This window comes from Equus asinus, chromosome 2 (genome assembly GCF_041296235.1).
Source record: "Equus asinus isolate D_3611 breed Donkey chromosome 2, EquAss-T2T_v2, whole genome shotgun sequence".
In the NCBI taxonomy this organism is placed as follows: domain Eukaryota; kingdom Metazoa; phylum Chordata; class Mammalia; order Perissodactyla; family Equidae; genus Equus; species Equus asinus.
This window is the reverse complement of record NC_091791.1, coordinates 126,162,497-126,178,514: the sequence shown is the minus strand read 5'-3', so window position 1 is coordinate 126,178,514 and position 16,018 is coordinate 126,162,497. Positions and strand designations below refer to the sequence as shown.

The 16,018-nt window shown below is 58.7% G+C and overlaps 1 protein-coding gene across 12 annotated transcripts in view; it reads left to right on the top strand.

Moving 5' to 3' along the window:
* Positions 1 to 16,018, top strand: part of CLK3 (CDC like kinase 3) — a 45,430-nt gene that overhangs the window by 7,976 nt on the left and 21,436 nt on the right. For 2 of the 12 annotated variants that reach the window (XM_070498060.1, XM_070498056.1), the window contains exons 1-5: positions 8,868 to 9,026; positions 12,459 to 12,610; positions 13,257 to 13,473; positions 15,385 to 15,481; positions 15,759 to 15,825. In XM_070498060.1, coding sequence (XP_070354161.1) covers positions 8,925 to 9,026; positions 12,459 to 12,610; positions 13,257 to 13,473; positions 15,385 to 15,481; positions 15,759 to 15,825 — 635 coding nt within the window. In that variant the 5' untranslated portion in view covers positions 8,868 to 8,924. Of the gene's footprint in view, positions 1 to 434; positions 566 to 8,729; positions 9,069 to 9,202; positions 9,827 to 12,458; positions 12,611 to 13,256; positions 13,474 to 15,384; positions 15,482 to 15,758; positions 15,826 to 16,018 lie in introns of those variants that run through there. The other 10 variants (XM_070498054.1, XM_070498053.1, XM_070498061.1 and 7 more) reach the window with 9 other exon arrangements.

Sequence of the window (16,018 nt, the reverse complement as noted above, 5' to 3'; positions counted from 1 at the left end):
GAAAGAAGGCCCTGCAGTTGGGGCCCAAATTGGCACTAGTTTATGGGTCATTTGCATGTTCTTGCTTAGGGCTCACCTGGCGCCACCTCCTTCCCAGAGCCTGAGTTTGCTCTGAAGGCCCAGCACATAGTCCACTGCAGACCCCCAAACTGACTGGCGTGCACACCCCATAAAGAATAGAGTCCCTCCAGGCCCTGAGAAGACAACCTCCAAGCCCCAGGGGTCAGGGCTGAGAAAGAGAAAAAAACCCAAGATCTTTTTCCGTACAAATGTACAGTTGCAGACTATCATTGCAAATTTGCTTCCTTAAGGAACTGACAGCTCTCTCGGAGCACAGTTCTGGACCCCTGGTTCAGACCAACTCCACCTTTCATGAGGCCCGAGGCCAGCTAAGTGCGGCTGCTGAGGCCTCCTCTCCCACTCCTTCCCTCCAGGTCCACAGAGCAGCTCCACAGGACCTCACAACTCCACATCCCTGGGGCTCCCAGCCACCTCCTTGGCGTCTGTATCTGTTTCTCTGTGTCTCCGGGTGTGCACATCTGGGAGCCTGGGCATGTGTCTCTGGGTGAGTGTCTGATGGGTATTTTGTGGGGGGGGTATCCGTCTGTCTGTCTGTCTGCCTGCCTGTGCACACATACATTTGCTCAGGAGACTAAAGGAGGACACTGGCCAGGAGGAGGCAGTCACCAAGCTGGAGTTGGAGTTGGTGGACAGGACATGGGATACCAGAGCCCTTGCTCTGGCCCCTGTCCCGCATTTCAAGTAACCCCTCACCCCCTCCACTTCTTACTGGGTCAGGGACTATTTACAAGAGCCCCACCTCCACGTCTCTCCTCTCTGGGCCTTTGCACATGCTCCTCCCTTTTGCTGAGATGCCCTTCATTCCTTCACTCCTGGAAGATGCCTGTTCCTCCTTCGGTGAGGGTTCAGAAGCTCAGAAACACCCTTTCTGGGGAGAACTTTCCTCTCTGCTGCCCCTGCTCTCAGCTCCCATGTGTCTCTACCCTCATCAGGCATGTTAAATTGTAATTGCCTGCTCAATGACCGTGTGACCCAAACCATAAGCTTTTGGGGATGAAGAGCAGTCTGATACGACTTTGGTTGTCCTGTGCACAGGCCAGACATGTAGCAGATGCTCAGTGACTGCATGCTGAATGAGTGAATGAGTGGCTGATGGAGGAGAATGAGGAAGAGGTAGAAGGGAAGAAAGGGTAGGATAAAGCTAGGGGGCATCCTAAGAAGGGGGAAGAGACTAATTGGCTTGCAGTAGGAAAGACAGGGCTGTGGGGAAGAGAATGGAGGAGATTGTGGGGATGGAGAGGAAAGGGGTGGACAGAGAGCACCCACCGGGGGAGGCCAGGCCTCATTCTGCCTCTGGAGTCCCTGCAGTTCCTCTTTAAATTGCAGCCAACTGCCACCTGGTGCCAGCGTGCCTTCCAGTACTCACCCACCTTCTCGTGAAGCCTGGGATGTGATTCTTCCTCCTGTAGCTCTTTCCTGAGGAACACTGGTACCTCCTAGACCAGGAGTGTGCTAGGAGAAATGGGGCAATCTGGATGTAGCATGGCCCCTAGATCGCCCCCACGCCATTTTCAATGATTTCTTTCCAAGTGGCATGGATGTCCTCACTATGTCGTCTTTTTTTTAAAAAAGATTTTATTTTTCCTTCTTCTCCCCAAAGCCCCCAGGTACATAGTTGTATATTTTTAGTTGTGGGTCCCTCCATTTGTGGCATGTGGGATGCCACCTCAGCATGGCCTGATAAGCGGTGCCATGTCTGCGCCCAGGATCTGAACTGGCGAAACCCTGGGCCACCGAAGCAGAGCGTGCGCACTTAACCACTTGGCCACGGGGCCGGCTCCCCTCACTATGTCTTGTTGACTGGGATGGGACTGGGGCAGAGACATCTCCTTCATGGCTCCCTGCACACATGAAACCCCCTGTCCTGGGCACTTCCACTCCCAAACATCTTGACTTGAGCCCAGCAGCTAAGGTTATCTCACCTCCCCCAAGCCTGGCCTTGGGCTTGCAGAGGGGCTCAGCCACGTGGAGGGGAGATAGGACTTGTTGCAGCTGAAAGATTTCCCACACGCGCCCATAAAAGAGCCAGAATGTGACAGCCAGGCGTGTTGATACCTGGGGAAGGGAGTGGAAGTGGCTTTGGCCATGTGATTCAGAGTTTGGGTCTCTGGGCTGTTCCAGCTGGTGGCAGAGGCTGGCCCACCTCCTGCCCACAGGGCCCTCTCACCCAGTGTGAGAGCAGGACCCCAGCCCAGCCTGGCTTGGACACTCTGGGGGGTGGGCTGGAGCAGCCACTTGCCAGGTGTCCCCGCCAGGGGCCACTCCCAGCACTGCAGCCGCACTGACTTCTCCCCCAGCAGCCTGGCCCACTCTGCCTCCAGGGTCTGCAAGCGGCCCTCCAGCACCGTCTGCTCTCCTTGCAGCTGCGGCGGCAGCTCCAAGCAGACCCCTAGTCGCTGGTGGTTCTGGCCCAGCTCTTCCGAGAGTCTTTTATTCACCTGTGAAGACCCTACTCCACACGGAGTCATGGCTTAGTCTCCTTCAGGCCTGTGGGCCTCATCTGGCTGGGATCTGTCTGCACAAGCTAGCTCCCAGGCCTTTACCGATACAGTCTCCTCCTCCCAGAGCTTCTGATCTCCTCGTCCTCTGGGGCTCAACCCTTCCAGGAGGCCTTCTCCGATTACCCCAGCCCACAGAGGCTTCTCTAAACTCCAGGCTTCAATCTGGAGCAAACAATTTAAGGCTAGCCAGTACCTGGCTGCACACCACCAGAGGGTGCTGTTTTAGTGGACCACGGTGTGAATGTGCTCCCTGGAGTTGTGTGGAGGCCCTGCTCCAATCTGTCCCTCCTGGTCATTGTCTTTTCCATGGTACCCCTAGAGCCTCTCCCCCAAATTCAGAATCCCCCAAAGACAGAGCCCAGGCTCCCCTGCTTCTCTGTCCCCTGGCACATGTGGGCACAGCCTGGCTCAGTTGCAGCCCTGCGTTCCCTGCGGGGCTGACCCTGTCATCTGTGTTGACCTACCTGGGTGAGCATCAGCAACCGCTCCTGCAGGAAGGTTGTGTCCTGAGCCTAGGTAAGGGTCTCAGCTGCTCCCATTGAGACTCCATCTGGGCCCTGACGTACCTGGGCCCCATCCCCATCCGAGCTCTGCTCCTGGCCCTGCGTGCCTGGCGCCAGCATCTCCTGCAGATATACTCAGTCCAGGATCTTGGGCTCTCCTCTCAGCCTCCAGACCATGCTGTTATGACCCTGTAGAAGCTCTTCCCTACCCTCTGGGCTCTGTTTTCCCATCTGAACTAGGAGGAGAGTTAGCTAGATGATCTCAGGGTCTTCTCAAATGTGCATGTGTGGGTGGGGGTCCCTCTCTGGCTGAACAGAAGCCTCTGTACAGTACCTGACACAGTAGCCTCCTTCCCCAGCTACTGCTCCAAGAGTGAAGACCAGAGAATGCAGTATGGGACAGGGCCAAAGGTGCGGCAGGGTCAGTGGTCAGGGCCCTGCCATGCACCCGCTTAGAGGGGGCTCTGGGGTCATTCCTACCCCAGAGGGCCCCAGGCTGGGGTCTGGGCCAAGGGGCTGTCGGCTCATCTAGTCCAAACACCACTGGGCCTTTTCCACTTCTGTCTACAGTAGCAGGATCCTGGGGACAGAAGGGTCTATCTGCCTGTCCTCTGTCACTCTGCCCCTCCCCATCTCCCGGCACCCTCACTTGTCTTCTATGTCTTGGCCTCCTCCACTCCTGTCCCTGAGATCCCCGCAGCTGGTGCCTCTCCTGCTCCAGGTGGGCCAGGGAGCATTCCACCTGCTGTGGGTAGGGCTGAAGGCAGCATGGAGCCCCTGCAGAGGGCTGGCCCTGCCTACTCTCCACCCGCTTTAAGGCATGGCAGTGTCTGCGGCCTCTGATAAAGCAGGCTGACTCCACAGGGCCCTGCCTGCTCCACCAGCTGTGATAAACCCAGCCAGGGGCCCAGCTGACGGCCCAGCATGGACCTGTGCCCTGGCTTGTACACAAGGGACTGTGTCCCACGGCTCTGAGAGGCTGCCCAGCTATTATCACTCAGGCACCAGATGTGCAACCCTCCACCCCCAGCTGGACCTGAAACACTTCCCTTCTCCACCCCAGCTGCTGATGGCTTTGGAGCTCCAGCAACAAGACCTTGGACGCTGTCATGGAATGCCAGAAAGTGGGCAGGCATGAGGAGACAGGCTGTCAACTGGGTCCCCTGGGTCCCCTGAGGCCTGGTAGGGAGGAGTGGCTCTAGGAGGGTCAGCTGTGGGCTGAGATCCCCAGGTCACTAAAGGCTTAAGTATCTAGGCCATCACACTGTGAGAGTGGCGCTGTCCACACTCTCACATGGGGCAGGGATGCTCCCCTAGAAGTCTCAGTTTGCATAGCCCCCTCGTTCTCCCTGGGGAGTGCAACTTTCACCAGAGGCCACTGGGCTTCTGAGGAAACTCTTCTGTCCACTGAGCTAAAACCAGCCATCTCCCTCCAACTCTCTCTGGGGTGGGGGGCAGGGCCCCACAGGGCCCTTTGCCTTCATCCAGTGCCCCCAGTCACACGACGCAATGCCCTGCACGCCTCCAAGGGGTGCCATTCACAGAGAGGACACTGTTCAGCACAGCAGCCCTGTTGGGATCTTGATTACCCTCTGTTTCCTTTGGGTGTCCCAGACCCTGACAAGCCTTCTTTCTGAGAACATGACACCAGATGTGGTTCAGCCTGGTAAGGGGACTTTGCTAGCTCAAGGGACCTCCCAGGGGTTGCGGACAAGCAAGGAAGGTCAAGGAGAGAGGACGGGAGCCTCATTTTCTGCTTCAGAGCCAGTAGTTCACACTGGGCCCTGCCAAGTCCCAGCTCGCGTTCTCGCCTCTGCAGCACCTGTGCTTGCTCTGACAGGGTGTCCAGTGCCGCCGGAGGGTGGCCAGCCAGGTCGGCCCACTGCCATCTGCTGTCTGCCAGCCACACCCACAGATCCTTCTCTCACTGCCTCCTGTCCTGCTCAGGGACCCTGTCTGAGCACCTACCAGGAAGACAGGAGCTGTGCTTCAGCCCGGCCCCAGGGGCTGCTGTGCCCACATTCCCCACGCTCACCTGGCAGGCCTTTCAGGGGGGCTCGGTGGGCAGGCACAGTCCAGTGGCCAGAAGTGACAGTGAGGACAACAGGCGGGGCCAGGCATCAGGTCCATGGGGCTCTGCCTCAGTAGGTCCTGAGAGCAGGGCAGATGGCAGCCCCTGGAGCTGGCACAGTCCTGCTCTCCCAGAGCACCAGCCTCTGAGGCCCCTCCTGAGATGTGGCAACCGAGGCCCTGGGGCTGCGCATGCACTTAAACCCTTCAACCCCAACTGCATGGCCCAGGATTTTCCCTGGTGGTTGAGATTTCAAACCAACACCAGCCTCAACCCCACTAAACAGTTCTCAGTTCCAGCAGGTTCCAGGAGCTGGGTGCTGACTATAGTCCGGCCACTTGCTGAACAACCAAGCTTCTCCCGTTTGGGGAGGTGGGACTGAAGCTCAGAAGGGGAGATCGATTGCCCCAGGTCATACAGGGAGTCCACCGTGAACTGGGCCCATGCTCCCCCACCCCTGCTGCTCCCCTTCCCAGTGTGGGAGTCTGGAAATGGCAGGGGTCAGGGGAACATTTGGGGGACACCGTAGTTCAGCTCTGATGTAGGAGTCAGAGCCCTCAAATCAAGTCACCGCTGGGTACTTCTCTGGCTTCCAGAACCTCAGCTGTAAGGTGGGAGCCCCGACCGCCATGCCCCACCAGCTTGGTAAGGGAACTCACGGTGTAGATAGGGGCTGCTCAGCTGGTGTTACCTCTTACCCCACTCCTCCTTACCCCCTCCCACTTCACCTCCCGGGTATAGGTGTCAGGATTCTACCATTGTCTCCCTACCCACAGCCTGGGACACCAGGCACCTGCCCGAGCAATGTGTGGACACAGGAAGAGGGCATCCCCTGAGGAGAAGGTGTACTGGGCTGAGCTCCCCCTGACCCTCTAACTGACTTGCCCACTGCTCACATTCTCAGACCTGCCCCCTGCTCCCCACTCAGGATGGCGGCCCCCCCCCCCGACAGGCCCTCTCCCCTCTAGACACCTTAACTCTCTCCTCTCCCCTGACTCCAGGCCAATTCCTGTAGTCCCCTCTTGAGCTGTCTTCCATTTCACCACCATACAAGGCCTCTCCGAAATGGACCATGAGAACTGGCCCCTACGCCAACCTCCCATGCCCTGGCGCAGCATGCACAACTCCTGGCTGGGTGCTCTGTCTTCCCATTTAGAAATGGGGGCTCTGCACGGCAGTGCCAGCCCTCACTGAGAACTCGAGCTCTGCTGGCTTGGTTTTGGAGGGGCTCATGGCCTGCTGGAGTGGGGAGTGGCACAGGGCAGACTGTTGAGTTTGCGCAGCCACCACAGAGGAAAGCACAGCTACAGAGTGCTGTGTGAGGACAGGGAAGGGGAGTCTGACGCTCCCTTGGGGCCCCCAGGAAGGCTTTCTAGGGGTGACCCTGGGGCTTAGGCGGGAAGGTGAATTAACTGCCCCAGAGAAGGCACAATGGATGTAGCAGGAAGGAGAGAGCAAGGGCAGCAGGAAGAGGAGGGATCAGGGAAGCTGGGGCCTGGAGGGGGCAGTGAGCTGAGCCAGAGGGGTAGAGGGGAGATCAAGAAGGGCAAGTGGCTGGTGGCAGGGCACAGGGCAGGGGTGTGCCCTGGTGCCTGGGAATCACGCTGCAGTTCTCAGCCCACACAGAAGAGACTCGGTGGGCACAATGGTTGAGGCCTGGGAAATAGTTTGGGCCTGAGGGGCAGAGGATTGTGGAGCAGGCCTCCTCCAGAGCCCACCCCCTGCGCCCCCCAGGCTCCGGTGCCAAGGTGTCAGCCGTCCAGCACTGGAGAAATGAGGGGGTGAAGGGGGAGTTAGCCAAACTTCACCTCAGGGTAGATCTTTTTCCAAGGGCCTATCTGAATCTCTGCCTCTCTTTCTTCAAGGTGTGAGTTCTTTTAGGAATAAAGAGACAAAAGAATGAAGCTCTGATGGAAGAATCTCGGGCAGGACAGCTGCTGGGCTGCAGGTTTTGGAGAGGAGTTGGGAGAGGGCTCCTACACCACTTCAGAAAAAGAGAGTTGCTTCGTTTCTGGGAGGCAGGGACTCCTGGGTTCTCGATGGCGGGAGGGCTAGTGGGAAGCTGGGTCCAACGGAGCCCCTCAGAGCCCGGTCCCCAGCCCTGGGGACAGGAGCCTCTCTGAGCTCCTCTGCCCTCAGCTGCCGACACGGTCCTGGCTTCCAGGAGCCATGGAAACCGCAGGCAACACCAAACGGTGGGAGGAGGACACACGAGCGTCCTCCCGCCCCTCCGAGTGCATGAAACCCTGAGAGGGACCCCTGCTAGCGTGGCCGCGGCCGAGGACCAAGCACTGGAGCCGGGCAAGCAGGGCGACTCGGAAGCGCCGGCCCGAGGCGGGACCCGAGGGGGCGGAATCGGGGCAGCACAACCGGGCTTTCGGTCGCGCGCTGCGCCCTGGAAGCGGCTCCTGAATTTCTATATTGGGGGGCGGGTGCATCGGGTGGGAAGGGGACCAGGAGCCGGGCAGGAGTGGGCGTTAGCGGAGCAAGGATCCGTTTTTACTTAGCTTCGGTTGTTTCCTTCGGGCAGGGCTCACGGAGATTTGGGGGGTACTAGGCACCCGCTCAAGCCACGCCTTCGGATCCCAGTTTGAGGGGAGCCAGAAGCTAACGACTAGAAAGCCCGCCGGCCCTCGGGAGCGGGGGCTGCGCCCGGACCGCGCCGCCCGGGCGGGGAGACGCCGCTCCGCGTCGGGGTCGCGCCTGCCCTACGGGGGTAGGGCGGGGGCTGGCGGACGGCCCCCGCGGCGCAGGGGACAGCTGGCGGCCCGACGGAGTCGCCCCGGGGGCAGGGCCCCACCCTCCTGCTCCGCCCCCTGCGTGGCGTGGGGGCAATTAGGGGCAGCTCCCGCCCGCGTCGCTGAGGGGACGTCCGCGAGCCGTGAGGTCTCCCAAAGGACTCGGCCTCTGTTTCCTCATCCGGAAAACAGGGGCCTCGTTATCCCGCCCTCACCGACGCGGGACCGGAGGTGGGAGGGGCTTTGAGGACCCCACGCTCACGGCCTCGGCAGAGGAGTCGTCGAGTGCCTCCGAGAGATGGCGAGGGGGGCCTGACGGCGGCAGGGCTCGGGCTTTATGAACTGAGAACCGACGCTGGCCCTTTTCCTGCTGTGCTCAAGGAGAGGGAGCCCCCTGTACCCCAGACCCCGTCCCTCGAGGCCCTGCCGACGGGGCTCTCGGGCGTCTTCCCAGACACTGCTCTGCGTGCATATGGAAGCTTGGGCGTGCCGCCATGGCTTTAACCGCCCCCCCCCCCCCACACACACAAAGAGAATAAGGTCTCATTTGCTTCTTTCACGTAACCGAGTCGTGACCGCCTTCCCGAGCCTCGGGCACAGACCTCCATAGTCTTTAGCGCCCTCCGGGGCCCCGGCACCGGGCGAGCGTTCAAAGTCCTCCCGGTTCTCACCGAGGAGACAGCGAAAACAATGCCCTCCTCCCCGCGCGCAGCAAGGGTTGGCGGGCACAGGCGGGGTCCGGGCGGCAGAGCGGGCCAGCCCCCGGTCGGGCCGGGGCTCCACCTTCCGGCTCCTAGCGCCCGCCGGCGGAGGACAGCGCCCCTGTCGCGTCCTTGGGGCCTACGTGCGTCGCAACACGCCGCGGGGCGGGCTGCGGCCTGGGACGTCCCCTGGGCTCTCCCGGAACCAGTCTGCACAGCTGCCGCACCGACCGGGGCGGAGAAGACGGGTCCTCCAGAGCCTTCGAGTCGGGGGCTAGAGCGGCCAAGCCACTGAGCTGGGTCGAGCCCGCGCTGGCGACGGCTGCGTCATGTGGGGGGCGGGGCCGCCACGGGCGGAGGCCGGAGCCGGAAGCGGAAGAGGCTCTCGGAGCGGGGAGTGGGGCCTAGCTGCAGCCGGAGCCTGGGAGACGGTGAGTGCGGGCCCGGGCCCGCGAGGGCGGCGGTGGCGGGGGGTGAGTCGGCGGTGCGGGCGCGCTGGGTGCGGTTCCCTGGGCTCTCGGTTCGGTGTCGACCTGTTCTCGTTCTTTCTCCTTGTCGGCCTAGCTCAGACCGCGGCCCCGACCTCTCACCCCTGACCCGCCGCTTCTCCCCCGGAGCGCGGTCACCGCACACCCCGACCTCTCGATCCCGTGGTGTCGGAGTCCGAGCCTGAGCGGCCTCTGAGGTCCCTGCAGGGATCCAGTTTCAGCCCTGCACCTGCCCGCGGAATGGGGTCGGGGTCCTACCCGGGATAGCCTGGAGGAGCATTCAGGCCCCCCCAGCCTCCTTCGAGGCTTGTTCCGCAGACGACTCCTTTCCGCGCGGCCTGGAGTTTGATTCTGGCCCAGGCTAGCCTTCTCCCTGCCCCCCAGGTCTCCCCTTGCTGCCACTGGCGGCGGTTATGGGGGACGGGGCTCTGAGACCCGACGCTCCGGGAAAGGACGCGAGCGAGGGCCCCGGCCTCCCTGCGTGTTTTGCTGTGATTGTGGAGCCGCTCCAGCCCGGGGGAGGGGCCTGGCCAAGCTGACTGTACAAATGCCCTGGCTGCTCCCCGGCTCGGGAGTCTCTGTGCTTTAGTTCCGGGTGCGGGTGGCTTGGTGTGGAGCTGGGGTGGGAATTGCCTGAGCCAGGCCCCCGTCGAGGCGGAGTTGGCTGCCTTCCAGCTTCCCTCCTCCGTGCCCTTGAAAAGGAGGAGCGTTTCACCCGGTGGTGGCAGCATGCAAGGTGGCAGGTTTGAGGTTGCAGTGGTGGGGCAGCGTCAGCCAAAAATAACCGTGGGGCGCTGGGGTGGCTGGCATCCGGGAGGGCAGCCGCTGACCTGGCTGGCTACTCTTCTTGTCTGCCCAGTTCTCTGGCCAGGAACAGCAAATGAGAAGCCAGCTAGGCCTGTGCTCAGAGAAAAGCTGGCATTCTCGGCCTGGTTTCCTTGACATTATCTTTTTCTTCATTTTGCAGAGCAGAGCTCTCTGGAGCATAATTGTGGCTTTTAGCATTTTTAAATAACCCGTTTGCTGTGGTCTCAGAGAATCAGAGATAATTGAAGAGAAGTGAGCCTTAGAGCCCTGGCTGGGAAGATAATCAGGGGCATCTAGTATTTCCAGTATTTCACCTGTCTAGGATATGTTAAAGGAGAGGTTATCTCCTCTATGATTGCTTTATGTGTGGTACTTTATAGCTCTCATATTTGTCTTCTTTGCCAAGTTGGCTGGGAGGTGTTGTTATCTCCATTTTCCAGGTATGGTAACCAAGGCCTAGAGTGACTCGTATAAGGTCACGAGCTCAGGAAGTGGCATTACTGGGATTTAGTTAAGGATTTTCTACCTAGAGCTCTCCTTGCACACTTTGGAAGGGACTTTGGAACTTTTTTACTGTTCCTTCAGTATTTCTTGTGGGCCCAGACCTGTGCTAGGCATTTGACCTAAAGGCATGTGTGACACATGTACTTAAAGGAGTGACATAATTTAATCTTTGCAGAACCCTGTAAGAAATTACTATTCTCTTGTCGCAAGAGGAAGCTGGAGGTCAGAGTAGTTTAATAACTTGCCTGAAGGCACACAGCTAGGAAGTGGCAGTGCCAGGATTCAGATTGACATCTATCTGACTGAAGCTGTTTTCTTTCTACTAATGTGAACATGTGTGAACATAAGATCGTTTAGGTCCCAGAAGGGAGTCTTTGGCCTAGTGTGGACTAGACTGTGTTCTCCAGCTCTGGTGCTTTGTCTGCACAGTGAGGATGGGCAGGGCTTCTGCCTTGGCCACCAGAGCATTTTCCATGTCACTTAGTGAGATGTGAGATAGCGCCTTTGTTCCATAGCTTGGGCACCTGACCTAGGGTCATCACAGAAAAACAGTGAAACATTAGTCAGCTGAACATCAAAACAGAAGAGCAGTCTAAGCTCTTGAGGAGCTCTCGGTGATTCTACATAGTATTTATCTCCAGGGATCATGGGGGCTTGGACTTCCAAGTGGACGGGGAAGACACCTGCTGATGGGGAGATTGAGGGCATCTCAGGATCAGGATCTTGGAGAAGGAAGATCAAGGAGAAGTTTGATCAAGGAGATCAGGATCAAGGAAAAGCTCCCAGGGCTTTGGTCAGATAGGCCTCACTGTCCTGCTCATGCAAGGGGAGCCATTGTGCTCTGCCCCTGACAAACCCTTCTCATGAGATGGGGTAGCCTCTCTGGGTTTGTCCAAAATGTGCTTGGTCAGGCGAGCCCAGGACTGACTACCACTGGAGGTTGTCAGAGAGGCTGGCCACGATCTCTGGCTTAGCCTTCCCCTGGAGGCAATGTCTGGGTTTTCGGTGTGGGTGGAACAGGGAGCTGGCCTCACATAGCCATCTTTCTCAGCTGGTGGCCGATCCACCCTGGCAATTTCCTGTGGCGGGTAGAAGTCCCTGTTGAATGGGGATAGTGAGGTGAAGCCCTTTCGGCCTGCCTCCCTAGCACACAAGCCTGCCAGACAGCCAGCCGTCTGGCTACTCCTGAGATGGGCGCAGGAGAGGGTACACTAGTGATACTGTTGGATAGAGGTAACACACTGCCTGGCATGGTGCTGCAGAGGTCTGAGGATGCTAAATAGGCATTGGGCAAGATACTTGGACGCTCTGAGGACTCTGGCATCTTTACTGGTGCTAAGACTGTATAGACCAGCAAAAGCTGGACAGACCCCCATGTCTGCTTGGACAGACCCTCAGGTGGGCTAGGGAAGGTTTGTGAGACCCTGTGTACCTCTTTCTCCAAGGGCTGATCATCTTGTTTCTGCCTGTGGCTCTTCACACTGAGTTGTGGTCCTTGTTCTATTATGTGGGGTCCAGTTCAGGGCCTCAGCCAGGCAACTTGGCTTCTCAGACTTGAGGGCTTCCCCCCTTGTTCCTGTGTTTTGGCTTCCTGCCAACAGCCCTTTGGCCTCTGGCTTGACACAGCAGTTACTTCATAGGCCCCTGCAGACAGGCAGGAGGGAATTGAGTGCAGGAGCCTCCCATTTCTCCTTGACCTTGGTCTCCTGTGATGGTGCTCAACAACTCCCCCCCCCCCCCCCGCCCCCCGCCGCCGCATGTTCCACCTCAGCACCTGTCTTGGCTCGCCCAGTTCCCTGAGTGCTCAGGCCACCAGGCCAATGATGCTGTGTTGGGGAGGCAGCTGTTTGTTTGTTCACTGGCAGAGAAGGGTGTTACCCATTGTCTGCTGTTTGACCAGTGTGACCTCAGAGTTCTTCCTCACTTCATAAACCCCTGGGAGGGGCTACCCCTAAACAGAACAATGGGCCTCTTCTTCAGGAGCGCCTAGGCTGCCTGAGCAGCCCTGTGGCTGGAGGTGGCTGGCTGTGTGTTTAGCAGGGCTTTCTATTTCTCGTGGCCTAGATGCATCACTGTAAGCGATACCGCTCCCCTGAGCCAGACCCGTACCTGAGCTACCGATGGAAGAGGAGGAGGTCTTACAGTCGGGAGCATGAAGGCAGACTGCGATACCCATCTCGAAGAGAGCCTCCACCCCGGAGATCTCGGTCCAGAAGGTGAGAGGGAACTAGGTCAGAAGGAAGGGCTCCTTCAGGTGACTGCCGCTTCTGTGGCTGCACCTCGATCACTGCCTTGTCCTCTTCGGGTTTCTTCCTGATCTCACCTGCAATCCCTGGCCTCAGCATTCACTGCTATCCTTGCTGCCCCTTCTTTCTCCATCCTTGAATTGTTTTTCTCCCAACACATTTCCCTGTTTTCTAGGCCAGCATCTCCCTTGCTAACCTCTGAGCCTTCCTCGGTGGGCATTTGGAACGTAACCTCAGCCCTTTCCAGGGGTTGGTCCATGGTTCTATCTCAGCCCCTGGACCAAAATTACAGTCTCAGCAGGCCACAGGGAGCTCCGGGGCGTTGGAACCCTCAGAGGCCCTCAGCTGTGCTTACCTTCCCTTCGTCTTCACTGTGCTCTGCCTTCTGTGGCACTAGAGGGATGCTGTCAGTAGCTGAAGTTCTTGACGTTGGACTTCCCACGTACACTCCCCCCTCCCCCACATCCCCCAGCCTGAGGGCCTCTGCTCCAGCAGGCTACCCTTGTGAGCCCCTTGCACAAGGGGCTCCACTGCACACCTCTTGCCTGGTAGCAGAAACCTGGCTAGTGGGAGGAAGGGCCCCATCTGACCAGTGTCCCCATCCCCCTCTTGGCAGCCATGACCGCCTGCCCTACCAGCGGAGATACCGGGAGCGCCGTGACAGCGACACATACCGGTGTGAAGAGCGGAGCCCATCCTTTGGAGACGACTGCTATGGGTCTTCACGTTCCCATCATCGTCGGCGGTCACGGGAGAGGGAGCCATACCGGACCCGCAAGCATGCCCACCACTGCCACAAACGCCGCACCAGGTCTTGTAGCAGCGCCTCCTCGGTGAGTGGTGGCCAGAGTGCGCTGGCTGGGGCTTAAAGGCCTCATCTCTTTCTAGCCTTCTCTCAGGCTGGCTGGTCTGGGTGAGTACTGCCAGCCCTGCGCACGCGCATTTGGTGTGCGTGCATGTGTGTGTGTATGTGTTGTCTAGTCCAGGTGCAGGGCTGAACAGCGCGCCCGGCTCCTCTATCTTCTGGCCCATTGGCAGTGGCAGCGATAGGGGCTCTGGCTCCGTCCGGCGCTGACTGGCCCCTGGCCTCTCTGTGTCTCCGCACTGCTTCAGGCACAGGCCACATGGTGCAGGTGGCTGTGGACACTTCGTAAGGATCCTAATAGGGTTGCTGGTATGTGGTCTGGAGCTGTATGGCCTGGTCCTTCCCACCCACAGATTGCCTCCACATGGAGCTGAGTGCTCTGACTGGTGTGGATGGCACCCACCTACCTCTGCAGTCTCATCTCCACACCCCTCCCCAAAGGTCTGGAGGCTGGAGGGAGTGCCCACGGGTACGGGATGGTCTACTTGTCAGTGAGCTCTGACTGGGAGCTTCCCTTCTGACCTCCTGCCAGGCCCTCTTCAGCCTAGCTTCTTCACATGAGGGGCAATCAAGGCAAGGGGAACGAGCTGCCTGTGTGACGGGCATGTGAAGAAATGACAGAAAGGTCCACAGCCCCAGGCTTTATCCAGTTGCAGGCCACGTGCCAAGAGCAGGGCCTGGCAGTGTTCCTAGCCTGGAAGGTTGTGTAGATCTCTGCTGAGACCAGGAGCCCACACTGCACTCAGATCCCTGTGAAGGAAAGCCACTTGTGTATCCCTGAGGTTGTCTGTCTTCTCTTCTCCTCCCCATCCCTCTTTCCTCCTTCATTCCCTCCCGCCGGCCATGAGGAGTAGTGGCGGAACCAGTGGAGGAGGCCAGGCATCTTCTCTGCCCAGCTCTCCTGTGACTTCTTTGAGTGGCCATGGGTTGAGGGTTGACTGTGCAAGTGCCCAGCAGGGCCTGGTGGCCTCTCTGCACACTGCCACCCACTGCCACCAGATGGCAGTGCAGGTCTGTGGCTCTGTTTCTTCTCTTTTTGGTGCCTTCTCTTGTCATGAGGCTCGGGATGGGCCTGGCCTATGAGTAGCATGGGTGCCAAGGCCAGGGCAGGAGCTGGCTCGGGGCCTGTGCGGGCCATCATGGTAGAGGGCCTGGAGGTCAGCTGGCCCAGAGGGACCCAGGCTCCTTCCCTGCTCGTGGCTGGTGGCACAAGGGCTGCTGATGGAAGGCTGTTTCGGATGGTGATATTAAGTCTGGCCAAGGATGCCGTCTGGGGGGCAGGTAGCAGCTTGGCTCTGAGTGGCAGCTGTCGGGCACGTTCAGGATTGTACATGCGAACAGAGGCAGGCAAGGACAGGCAGGGCATTCTGCAGCTGAAGCCAGAGTGTCCTCTGACCATTCTGGATGATCGGACCCAGTCTGGGCCAGCTACCTTCTTGCGCCGTTCATGAATCACTGCGTCTTCGCTCTGGCTGAAGCCGTCATGGGAGGGTCCGGGAGGGGAGATTCAGTGGAGGAGGGAGTCAGGGCTGTGGCTCTCCGCACGGCCCCGGCCCCTCAGCAGCAGAGGCTGGTCATCTTTCTGAGCGTTTGCCGCGCCCTTCTCTTAGATAATGTCCGAGTTTTCTTTACATACCTGTAGCTGTTTTTACTTTTCTGTTTTTGAAGTCAGTTTGTGTCTTGACGTGTCCCTTGCAATATCCCTATCGTTATATATGCTGTGTGCCTTATGAAATGCTGGGATCTGGAAAATCCAACCAACCAACCCACCGGCTCCTCACCGTCTCCACCTCTGCCTTTGACTGACACCTCAATCTGTCAATCGGAACCGCCTACCATGCGATTGGTCGGATGGCGTTTCGGGGGGCGGTGCATGCAGAGAAGCCAACAGAGCAGTAAGCGCAGCAGCCGGAGTGTGGAAGATGACAAGGAGGGCCACCTGGTGTGCCGGATCGGCGATTGGCTCCAAGAGCGATGTACAGCCACCTTTCGTAAAACTTTACCTCTCTACTTTCTACCCCCCTTGTTAGATGAGACCTCTCCTGCCCGGAGGGGCCTCTAGTGCGCGTGGCGCCTTAGCGGGGCCACCAGTAATTGCCTGAATGACACAGACGCTAGCAACTTCTGTTTTTAAGAGTGTAGCAGTGAGAGAGCAACCTTTTTTGTTTTTGAGAATTTGAATGCTGTGAACTTGCAGGAGCTGCCGACCCTCTGCCCTCCAGACCCTCACGCCCTGCTTCTTTTCTCTCCTAGATGAGATCGTGGGGAACCTGGGTGAAGGCACCTTTGGCAAGGTGGTAGAATGCTTGGACCATGCTAGGTGAGCCATCTTCTTGGGAAGAGCTAGCGAGAGCTTCTTGAATGTGGTGGCAATTAGAGCTTAACTTTTTTCTTTTTGATGGGTAGCACCAAAGGAGGGTTCTGATCTGCACATGTTGGGGTTTTCCTGATCCCCTGAGATAGGAGGGAGTTCCAGGGGTTCCATAGGCACGTGGCATCCCTGCCCACAAATT